Raw genomic sequence first — 12,285 nt, 5'->3', positions numbered from 1 at the left:
CGCGGCCTCCCTTTCATTGATTATGCCGATGTTCACTCCTTCACAATCACGTCCTGCGAATGTTTTCGCCCAAGCGGCAGCCGCACGTCCCAAACAAAGCGAACATTTTCTCGCGTTCACTGCCACAGTTAATGAGCAAGCCACACAAGGCTAGCAGATGGAACGACAAACAAACACGCATTATAGAGACTTCATAAAAACCTGGTAAAATAAACCTGGTATACCAATACGGGTCTATGAACTGCGTAACCGACTTTGGCACGCTTCAAAACCTATGGTTTGACACGTTGGTTGTAATGATGGCCCGACGTTTAACTCTATGACCTTTGACCCCCATTGTTACCCTCGGAGGAGGTCGACACCTTTGTTGGTATGCTATTCTTTTTGCCACCCTTATGACCTTGACGGTGATCTTACAGGGTCAACGGTTGAATTTTCGTAAATAAAAGTGCTATTTTCGGGTTTCTTGTGTCCGAAAACCTAAGAATTGACATCTTGGTCTATGAAATTCAGACTTTTTTCTATTTTGATTTTTATAATATTGAAACCCCATAAGGCAAATTCAAATTTTTGGTTTGGATCCACATTGTGAGGTCAAAAGGTAAAAATTGTACAATTTTGCTTACACTCAACAAAACATTCGCAGGACGTGATTGTCAAGGAGAGAACATCGACATAAACACTGCTCTTGAAAGGGAGGCCGCGGATGTGTAAGAGAGGAAAGGTAGAAACAAATGGCGAAAAGTCAAAGGACGTGCTTAAACATTATAGGCTCGCCGGGAGTTTACAAACAAAACATTTCTCCATAATGATGCCCATTTTCATGAATATTACTCGATTCAAAGTTACTAAAATTACAGGTCAAAAATGACACACGCGACCCTTGGGACAGTCTGTGTAAATGGAAGAGGGCGTTTGTCAGTTAGCGGTTGGAGGGGATGGATGTGACAGAGATAGAGGACGTGGTGATAGTAGTGGTCAAGATAGAGGACGTAGGCGTCTGTTTTCAAACCATTTAAATTTCCATACATATAATAAGTTACCCCTTCAGAAAAGAAAACTCCGAGGAATAATGGAAAAAGAATTCAAGGAAAATTTACTGGCATGGAATGATGCGGATTATCTCGACAACAGAACGAAATCATCATGTAATGCGAATTGGATGGCCCTGATCCCCACAATCCCCACCATATGGATCCGCCACTACCGCGGAGAAAATATAAATAATAGAAGAATGATGACCAAGATAACCATCTTCATTAATTCGATGGCAAAAAACATGTCACTTTTCTATGTTGGTATCGAAAATAACTTCGTTTCTATTGTAATTTTTTGCATCAATTTAACCTTTATTATATTCGTAATTTGATGAATAAAGGGTATGAAAAAATGACGATAGATTTAGTCATTGGTAAAGTTAATAAAAAAGAAATTTAATTCTCAATGAGGGATAGAGTTCATCTGCAATTAATTGAATGAATTGGGAAAAATCTCGGAGCCGCAGAGAAAATATTTTTGAAACATCTCAAAGGAGAGTGATAGGTGTGATGAAATACATACAAAAAGGTATCCGTAAAAATGTATATTAAATATGAAAATAATAATGATGCAAAATTTAAATCACAATAACAATATTCACTGCAATACTAAAGAAAGTGAAATAAACGAGTTTTCTAGGAAATTCGTAAATATTGGGGCAGGTCTGCAGGTACATCATTTCCAGTGCTCCACTCCTTCAAAAGAATCCTTTCCTGAGGATGGGACACATGTCCTCACATACTCATACCTCTTTTTGCAGATGAGAAGAACCCACCTTGGAGTGCGATATATATCGATTCCCTCGACACAAGCGCAAAGTGCCTCAAATCACACCCACACTCGGCGATTCTCCGGAGCGCTTGTCACGAGTAAGAGGAAATCAACGTTTTGGACGAAATGTAAATTAATTTAAACAGATACATGCATATTATTTATTTTAAATGCTAATACCATTGATAATGTGTCACTAAATACTTAAAATTTGTTTTACCTAAAGACGGTTGTGGTGCGAAATGACATGTTCTGTCGACGCAAGCCAAAAAACAAACTAACATATCATGACTGGGAATCCTTCGCACATCAACTGAATGTCGATCTTCTGGGGGTGTTTGAAAATATATTAATCAAAAGAGACCTGAATTTATACAACCTGTCGTGTTAAGGATGATTCTTGGGCTTTTGATGGTTTTTCTTCGCGAAATGTCAATACCACGTCAAAAACAGAAAGTGATTACGACTCATGACATCCGAAATAGGAGGAAACCTGGTTTTGTTTCTCCATTACATTCTAATAGGTGGCGTTTAGATGATCCTCGTCACTAGGAAAATACCTATGGGCAGCTGCATTTCCTCCGGGGATGAGTTGATCTTCTTGACGACCGACCGACTGTAAATGGACGGCTCTTTGTTCATCATGGTGAAAATACTTTTATTTGGACCAGTAGCATAAGAAGGAGTCATATGGCGTGTGTGGTTCATGTGAAGGTGGCGGGAAAATACTCTTCTAAGGAAAAATGGAAAAATCACGTTTATGAAATGCGTATTCTTCCCTTTAGTCACCTCTCGTGACGTCAATGGAGTCGTTGCTGTACTCATTGTCAGATCTATTTCCGTAACTGAGTTCCTCTAGGATGTCAGCAATATCTTCCTCCTTCTCCAGACGTCTGCACTTCATATTTCTAAGTGTTAATAACACTCCAAAAGAATCACTAAATCTTTAAGCAGGATTGTCCAAATGCACCAGATTTACTTACCCATCCTCCCTTGGAGACCCGTTGTTGCTTAGGAGCAACACAAATTTCGGATTAAATATAAAAATAATAGACACCATGCCGATGCCTCCTCGACTGCACAAACGCTCAACAATCGAGTCCCACCGAATCAAATCCGCTCATCTAGACAGCCCTATCTCCCTAGTGTATGCACTAAGGAGATGGGCGGATTTGAATCGATTGTTGAGCATTTGTGCAGTGGAGGTGGCGATATCACCAGACTGCATCTTTGGTGATAAAGATATTCAAGAATTTCTTTTAATATTTGCATATCGTAAAACATGATTGAATGATAGTCAATGACAATAAAATCTTTCTAAATGACAGGATGTCAGCGAAAATTTTAAATCGCTCTGCATACGACATTTCATTCTCCCCTATTAAAGCGAGATTTGCACCAAGCATCACCTTGTGACGTAAATATTAACTCTGAAAAGACAGCTTCCAAGCGAAATTAAAGCTGCTTGACTACCATGCATTCCCTATGAATTTCAGGTCCTTTAAATATATGTTGCTTATAAGCAACATGAGTGAGTTAGATGAGGGATAAATAAGTGGTTGAAATCAAAACATGCTTTAATTTACGTAATTTTTATATGCACGTGGTATAAATCCAGTGCATTCTTAAAATATTGACTTCGCATTCCTTGATCTTATGCGATAGCTTTTACTTGCAAGCATGTTATCGTAAACATTAGTACATAACATGTATTTACAATGAAAATGTTTGAATTAGAATGAGGAAACTAAAAAAGCCTTTCATAATCGATTTAAATTATTACTCATAACAAAGCACTGATCATGAAGCGGTGGCTTTGCACGCAGTCTCGGGTGCAAAGTTAAATACGCCAAAGGGTGAAGTTCGTCAAGAAAAAGATTTGAGTTCGCTGGGATTCGAACCCGGATCTCCCAATTGCCGATAGATCCAGGTTCGACTCCTGGACAAGTCGAATATTTTTTCCTTTGCTGCATGACTCATTGATAATTACGGTTTAGTTATAGGTAATACCATAGAGTAAGTGTACAGTTGCAGTGTTACAAGCGTATTTTACGCAAGCGTCATTGCATATACAATGATGAATTAAAACTCATATTTGCTAACGTCATCCGTGGGAGAGAAAATTAATTAATCATGCAATCACCATGGAAGAACGAAATATAAGTCTTTGTTGCAACAACAGACTGCGATTCTCTCTGGATTTTGACAGCGAACAAAGAAGACGACGGTGTCCTAGAGAGCGATTGTTGGTGGCGTCGAGCCCCGGAAACTATGCACACTAATTTGGAATTCGCCTGGGTATCCAACTGAGTAGTCGTGTGATTATCCAGACGAACCAATGGTAGTCGAATACATCTGGCACAATCCAAGTCCCGGCAGCCCTATTACAGCAGATAGATGCAATAGGCCTCAATCGGCAGTAATTTCCACCCTCTAAGAACGCAAATCGCGTCTAAGAATGCAGCGCATGAGTGACTTTAATGGTCCATTCTTCGCATCGCTTGCACCTGGCGACGAGGAATGAATGCCAATAAAGGCATCAGGCATCCGGATCGACCGAGCCAAGACGCGCCAAGGCACTGTTTAGATGAGGCTCCGATTACGATGATTGCTGCATTCCGCGATGGAGACATTTCAGAATGGCCGCGAAGGCAGTTGGCGAATTGTGCAAATGCCGATCCACAATTACTAAAAAGGCAGAATGTGCGCCCACATCAAGGTCCTCGCAGCAGCAATTAGAGGCATCAGTACACGCTTAGAAAAGAGCAAGGTAAAACTTAAAGGAGGATCACCAATATCACTTGATCAACTTCCAAAATGAAACTAATTATTCTTGGTGCGTGGTCTTCACTGCACACGGTGGGTGTGCCCGCACAGAGAGTGACGTAGTGCTGCGAATCGGAGCCAATTCTCCGCTCATTGAATGCACTAACAGCGCTCTCTTTCCGGAGGCCCTTAGTTTTGCCGACAGAGGTCAGGCGCCAATCAGAGGCGAGGCATGGGAACGGAGCCAATGGGAGCAGAGAGATTTTCTTTCGGAGCGGTGAGTCGAATCACAAGATCACAATAAATGCAAGAATACTTTTAAAAAGACGCATTCCCCAAATTCGCCATTAATACATTACAGCACAACTTGACTCCAATCCTTTATTTTTTCACAAATGAAGTCTTCATTTCCATTATAATACTTTTTCAATCTACACAGGCATAGAAAAACAACTGTAACCACGCCATAGATGCACAAAAGACAGTTGGTAACCACCGCACTGATGATGATGTTGGTAACCACTGTGATTGGTGATGGTTTTCCGGGTTTACACCGCGTTGATACATGTTTTGCGGACGACAGTTTCGGGCGCGTTCCAGCTCCCGTCTTCGGGTCTTTTGGATTTCGGGTTTTTTGGTCTTTTGGACCCGAAGACGGGAGCTGGAACGCGCCCGAAACTGTCGTCCGCAAAACATGTATCAACGCGGTGTAAACCCGGAAAACCATCACCAAATAAATAACCGCGGAAGCCTCCGTAATAACCACTGTGATTATTCGCAAAAACTTATTTCTACATTTAGCATATCAATTTTTCATTAAACATCAAATAATAGAGTAAATATACTTTATAGATATACTAAATGGTAAAAAAACACGAAATAAAAATTTGTAGCCGCATCTTTGATTCATCATCTCAATTTTCATTTCATTTTTACCCGTCACGAGAGCACTAGAAGATGCAATTCATTCACACTGCTTAGGTAGGCACTGAATGGAACACAATCAAATTGAATCTCGACCATAGAGGACGGGTATTTGACGGCAATTGTATAAGTTTGAGTCGATGGATAGCTCTCCTCAATATGGTTCATTTCTTTGGCGACACAAGTTAGTGAGACTCGAAACTTCCGTATGGGAATCACGAATAGGAATCGGTTGCTCTGCCCTGAAAACAATCGCTCCGTTCCAAAGCACTGCAGTGACTGATGTAGACCACGGAATTGATTCTGAAGGGAATATAAACAATATGAGAGCGAAGTAGACGTTGAAGAAAACGCGAAGGCTTAAACGGGGACTTCCCAATCAGAAAGGTGAGGGGGAGAGTGCGGAGATTTTGGCGGCGATGGAATTCCATTTGAAGACGAAAGCTGTCGTCCGATTCAGGCTGGATAATTTGGAATCCTTTGATCATTATTAACTATTCCAGTTCAACCATTTCTCTGAAAGTTCGACGTGAATGGGTTAGGATAGGGCTCGCCTCGAACTAAGCCTCAGCTGCATGAATAAAATTCAGAGATTGTCCCACTGATGCTTTGTGTGAAGGGACTACAAGCTCGGAAGTCCATTGGGACGTTGAGGCGTGGTACCTTTGGCGCCTATCATGAGGAGCAGGCGCATTCCGACGCTCAAATGACCTCAACTGTTCAACAAATTCCATAGGAATAAGCATAGAGAGAGAGAGAGAGAGAGAGAGAGCGCGCACGGTGAGTGAAAGGTTTGATATCAATCGACCGTATATCAGAATTGCTTTGAGCTCGTCGCCCAGGAAACGCGTCGATCAGAATGTTTCTTTATTTTCCATTTTTAGGGCTATTTTTTTCTCCAGGAGGCAATGATGTATCGATTATTTAAATGAGAGAGAAGTTGCTCACATACTAAGCTGTGAGAACATACGTAGAATTATTTCTCTTTCTTGAAGCAGTGGAGAATGGCACCAAAAGTTTTATAGTTCGTAAATTCCTAACATTCCGCCTGAAATAACACAAATGCTTTACCTCGTGCATAGACATTAAAAATGACATTGTATTCGAACACCAATAGAGGCGTCAGACAAGATACGATTTGAACTTTATTGAAGTGTGCCATTTGTATAAGACCGTTCATTACCTGCGCTTCGCATAGTCTGAATAAAGGTCGAATGGCAGAACCACATTAGAGTAGAAATGAAATAATTTTATCGCACCATTTAAATTGTAATTGAACTGAAATATACTATAATTGAAGTCGATGCATTTTAGTAAACTATAAAAGCGTCACACTAAGCGGACTCAGCCAGAAAACGAGTCCTTAGGCATTGGACGCATTATGGAAGGCTTTGTTTGGCCTGTGCCTTTGACGCTTTGAGCTTTTTCTCGAGTGTGTGAGTTCAGTGTGTTGTTCATTTATTTGTCTCTGATCGGCAGGGCCATGCTGGTGGTGGGCGTGTCTGGCTTGGTGGTGTTCTACCTGTCCGTGATGGCCATCGGCATCTGGGCAGGGAGCAAGAGGGGCGCGCACAGGGTTTCCGGGGGGGAGCTGCAGGGGGCCCTGCTGGCCGGAAGGGCCCTCCCCCTTCCCATCGGCCTCTTCTCCCTCCTGGGTGAGCGAATCACAGCGTTCCCTCCTCCGCCCAACCGATCGCTAATCAATTTTCCCCTTTCTTTCTTTCCTTCCTTCCTTGTGTGGTAAATGGAAATGTTATCCACGAAAAACTCCCATCAATAAAGGATGACCGAAATATTTACTAAACTTTGTGTTGGTGTTTTTCGCTACGAAATAGTGTTGGCAAACCTTAGATTTATATTCAGCACCCGAAAATATAAATGCGGGTTGAAAATGAAAAGGACCCTCTCATATCTTTGTAGCTTCTTTTATTGTAAAGGAGAAGGATGGATATTTAAGTTTGATGAAATAACTCTTTAGCTTTTGTTTTCTGCGTCTAGAGGGCAGAAGCAACACGAGAAAACATAATCACCGAAGAGCTAATTACTATTTATAATTTCTACTAACTTAATAAGTATTTTAGCAAGAGGAATGCTCGATTTACGTACTGGTTTAGTTTTATGTGGACCAATCTACGGCTGATGGCAGGATCGCATTAGAGTAGAAATGAAAGAACACCACAATATAGTTAATTTGAAATATACTAGCTGTGATTGAATTCGATGCATTTCAGTAAATAATAAAAGCGGCATACTTGACAGCAAAATGACGAGTTCATTCATTATGAATAAGTAGACATTGGAATTTTGGAAATTAGGATTTAAATTATGCTTCCTACGAATTCCACGAAATATTTTGAATGCAAGGTGCATTACACAGTCACAGTAGCCTAGGACGACCCTTCTCGACACTTCAAGGGCCATGGAATTTGCAGCTATGAAATAGTTTATTCAAAACATTTTTTAGGTTAAAAATGGTGCTTAGATCCCAATAAATTATGTTATTAAGAGGTGTCTGTGATATTTTCGGAGATTCAGCTAGGAACGATAGTGAGCATTCGGCCGGCGACGGTAACGGGGCTAAACATGAGTAAATCACTTTTATCGATTATGATGAAAGTTTTATTTCCCAAAAAGATATGAAATCATCGCCATATATTTCAAACTTTTTAATTAATGAATTCTTAGGTCAAAATATTTGATTTAATTTGGGCTGAAATTGAAGCGCAATGAGTATTCTTATTATTCAACATACACTCTCTCTATTGAATCAAAAAAAATTTAATATATTTCGCTTTCGTTGAATAAAAAATTTATAGATTGCTTTTTAAATCTATTTTATCAATAAATTCTCAATTGAAAATTTTGAGTGTATAGCTAATTGAGAAGTGGGTTGCAGGATTTTTTTCCGGAAGGACAAACAAACAGACAAACGATTAAGAAAGTGGCTAGATATAAAACACGATAAGAATCCCTGTGATAAACTAGTCCCGATTAGGATCTCCTGGCGTGGACTTCCGGAGAAGATGTATCGGACACAATCGGTGATGAGATTGTAACGTACTTGGTGTTCAAAATTTGTCTCATCGAACCAATCTTCGCACTATTGATCTCAGAGTGTTGTTTATGACAATGGTGGTTTTTCTTCCGTGCGAAATGTTGGGTGGATTGATGGATTGGTGGATTACCTGATTGGTGGATTTGGGTCTCTTCTTGCAGCCACGTGCATGGGAGCGGAGGCGCTGATTGGCGGAATTCCGGAGGCGGTGTTCGTGAGGGGCGTGGTCTGGTGTCACTTCCCAATCGGATATTGCCTCAGCTTCCTCATCGGTGCGTACGTCCACGAGAGGCCAAAGGAAAATTCCTTTAAAAAAAAGAAATGCAGTGAAAGTGACTAGATCAGGCATCACTTTGTAGAGAAATTCATGAGTTACAGTCATTTGCTTTAAATCACGAAGCAATTATGTGCAAAACATGCCTACAGGTAGGTATCCTTGCGTGCAAATTCATTGAATTGTAAGTGACCTATATGAGAACAAGTTACATCATATATCTCGGGATAATAATTGATTGCGAATGTAGATTTAACCACATAATTTTACTTAATACAAGACTGAATAGGATTATAAATATCCATTTTATTAAGTCGACGATATGTTTTCTATATCTGTCTTAAAATTAATATAGCAAAGCATTATTTGAAAACCTATTAAAGTAAGGTATTACGATATGTGGAAATAAAAATAACTGATATTTTAAATTATTAATTTAAAAATCAAAATAACTCTGTTGAAACCCTTTTATGGAAAAACAGATGACTGAAGCATAAGTAGTGACCGCGTGTACTCATATATGGGTTTATATAGACTGGATAAATTACATACATATATTATATTATCCAAGGCAATTATTTGTGTACCACCTAACTCTTATAAAAAGGTTTGTCCCATCCAAAACTCTGAAATGTGCCGCTCCTACAGAAAATTCATTGTACCACTGAAATCCACGAAATCAGGTGACGATACTTATGAAGCATTTGAAACTAAAATATTCAACAAGCACTGCATATTTGAGAGAAAAGTATTTTTGTATATGTTTAGGGTGCCTCGACAACTAAGGTCATTTGCATTGAGAGAAAAGGCCACAAAAGTAAAAGTCAGGATGAGGATAAATGAATTGTTGGTTGCTAGGTAAATAAATATTTGCGTTTGGCTAAAAATCAGCTAAAATTATGTTTCTGACAAATTTAATTCAGAATATGTGTTTTGATGTACACAAATGTACATGTTAATGAGAATATCGTACAATTCGTTTTTACCTATTCTAAAACGCATTCTGAGTTTCGTGATCGACTTTACTTCATAATGATACATTTTCTAATGGTAGGAGGCCGTCCTGGCTCTCATGACGAGTTGTAACATTATGTGGCAAATTAATTTTTTTATTATAAACTATATGAGATATTAAAAACGAGTAATTTTATTGGGAGTGGGAATTTGGACCTAAGGTGGAAGTTGGGTATTTATTGGCTCAAAAAGTGGTATCTGTGTCATGACATTGGCAGAAATTAATCGAAGGTCACATGGAGCGACCTTGTCAAATATGACAACAAGCTAAGAATTGAAAACTGGATGGTTTCTTTATGGATGGATCGGGTTTCACTCATATAAGAAGAAAACCGAAGGACATTAAATAATATTTTTACAATATCATACTGTGGTGTAACTCCGGATTTGACTTTCGATCGGAAAAAATCGAACCCTAGAAATCGAGCACTTAAACTCGGGTAAATTCGATATCATCAATGGAAAATCTCACTGAATGCACGAACAGGAGAATGTTAGCAACAGGCTGTCGGTGCAATAATTGTGAGAAAAAAATAATGATTGTGAGCAAAAATAGAAATAATTGTCCCATTAACTGTGGGAGCGATCAAATTGAAGGAGAACTTCGGCATTGCACGACGACACCAAATCATCTAAAGAGCTAATTTATTATTTTTTAATTAATAGGTGAGGTAAAGGTGGTAATACAAGCCCTACACATTTTATAAGCCCCCTCAATATCTATTCGTACAGTGTGCACTATCCAGCGGCAATAAGTCATAAAATGATCAAATTACGCTATCGTTACGTTCAATTTTAACTCTGTCGGTCATAACACGTCATACTATAAATGTCAGGGATTGTTTTAGTCTCGGTTACTTCTATAATCCAAAAGTGTTGTAGTCGATTATAACAAGTGAAAATACAATATAGCAGTGACGGCAATATGAGCCCCTTAGTGTGCTTGGCATATGAGCCCCCATATGTAAGGGGCTCATTATATGTGCAGTACAAGTTTTGGTTTTACGCATTTGTTTCAGATGCCACGAACGTGTCTTGGTCCTAAAAATAAACCTAAAAGAAAACAGTGGAGTAAAGAAGATATGGCCAAGGCTATAATCGCCGTTAGCAAGAAGGAAATGAGTTTAAAGAAAGCTTCCAAAACTTTCAATGTACCAAGGCCAACGCTCCAAAGGCTAGCTCGAGTCAAGAAACCACCGGAAGAGGCTACATCAACGAAATTAGGAAGAAAACCCCTAATGACTGATGACATGGAAAACGAACTCGTTGAATTTGCTCTTGATGGAAAGCAAATTTTATGGCCTTACGAGAGGAGATGTTCGAAGAATCGCCTATCAACTATGTGAAAGAAATGGAATTAAATATCCATTTACAGAGCAAGGATTAGCTGGTAGGGCATGATTCGACCATTTTATGAGGCGACAAAAAAATGTCTTGACTATTTTGAAACCTACAGCTACATTATTCTCAAGAGCTAACGGATTTAATGAAGAGACAATGAATCAGTTCTTTGATATCCTTGAGGCGGAATATGCCAAAAAAATACCCTGCAGATAGAGTGTTTAATGTTGACGAGACGGGGATATCGGTCGTTCAAAGTAAAGTCCCTCGTGTGATTGGCTTGAAAGGAAAGAGGCAAGTAGGTGCTATGAGCGCAGCTGAACGAGGCTCTCTAGTGACAATGTTATGCTGCATGAGTGCAGGTGGGACCTTCGTACCCCCGCTCCTTATCTTTCCAAGAAAAAACATGTCAGACATTCTAATGAAGGGTGCTCCACCAGAAGCAATCGGTAGGTGTCATCCATCTGGGTGGATAGAGGGTAACATCTTCACCGACTGGCTGAAACATTTTATTGAAAAGACTAAACCCACAAAAGAGGACCCTGTGCTGCTTATATTAGATGGGCGTAACTCACACACCAAAAACATGAATGTCATAGATCTGGCCCGAGAGAACTTTATCACCATTTTAGGTCTACTCCCACACACATCACACAAGCTTCAACCTCTTGACAAAACTTTTCTTGGAGCCTTGAAACACCATTACAGTGAATGCATTCGCCAACGGATGCGTCATGCAGGCTTCTAGGACCTTATGACATCGCTGAAATTTTGGGCCAAGTTTATTTGACTTGCCAGACAGGAACAATCGCTGTTAATGGGTTTAAACAGACAGGGTTATACCCATGCAACAGAAACGTTTTTTCAGCAGTAGATTTTGCTCCTTCTACAGAGAAAGAATTAAATTTGGAAGATTTTTTAAAAGCAGAGACCTCTAGACACCTCGGGAAGTTGGACAGCTCCAAGACAGAAGAGAACGCTCGTGCAGGCTTCTCAGAAGGCAATTATGATTCAACGGGGAATATTTTGCAGCCTCAACAAAATGAATTAAACATGACACCACCGTCTTTAGAAGATATATGCACTGGCTGGACCTTCAGGT

General features: G+C 39.8%; 1 protein-coding gene across 1 annotated transcript in view; it reads left to right on the top strand.

The window, feature by feature from the left end:
* Positions 1-12,285, top strand: part of LOC124160087 (high-affinity choline transporter 1-like) — a 215,605-nt gene that overhangs the window by 56,823 nt on the left and 146,497 nt on the right. Inside the window, exons 2-3 of the mRNA XM_046535807.1 lie at positions 6,979-7,154; positions 8,716-8,826. Coding sequence (XP_046391763.1) covers positions 6,983-7,154; positions 8,716-8,826 — 283 coding nt within the window. The 5' untranslated portion in view covers positions 6,979-6,982. The remainder of the gene's footprint in view (positions 1-6,978; positions 7,155-8,715; positions 8,827-12,285) is intronic.

This window comes from Ischnura elegans, chromosome 6, assembly GCF_921293095.1.
Source record: "Ischnura elegans chromosome 6, ioIscEleg1.1, whole genome shotgun sequence".
NCBI classification, from domain to species: Eukaryota; Metazoa; Arthropoda; class Insecta; order Odonata; family Coenagrionidae; genus Ischnura; species Ischnura elegans.
This window is presented reverse-complemented; position numbering and strand designations above follow the sequence as displayed.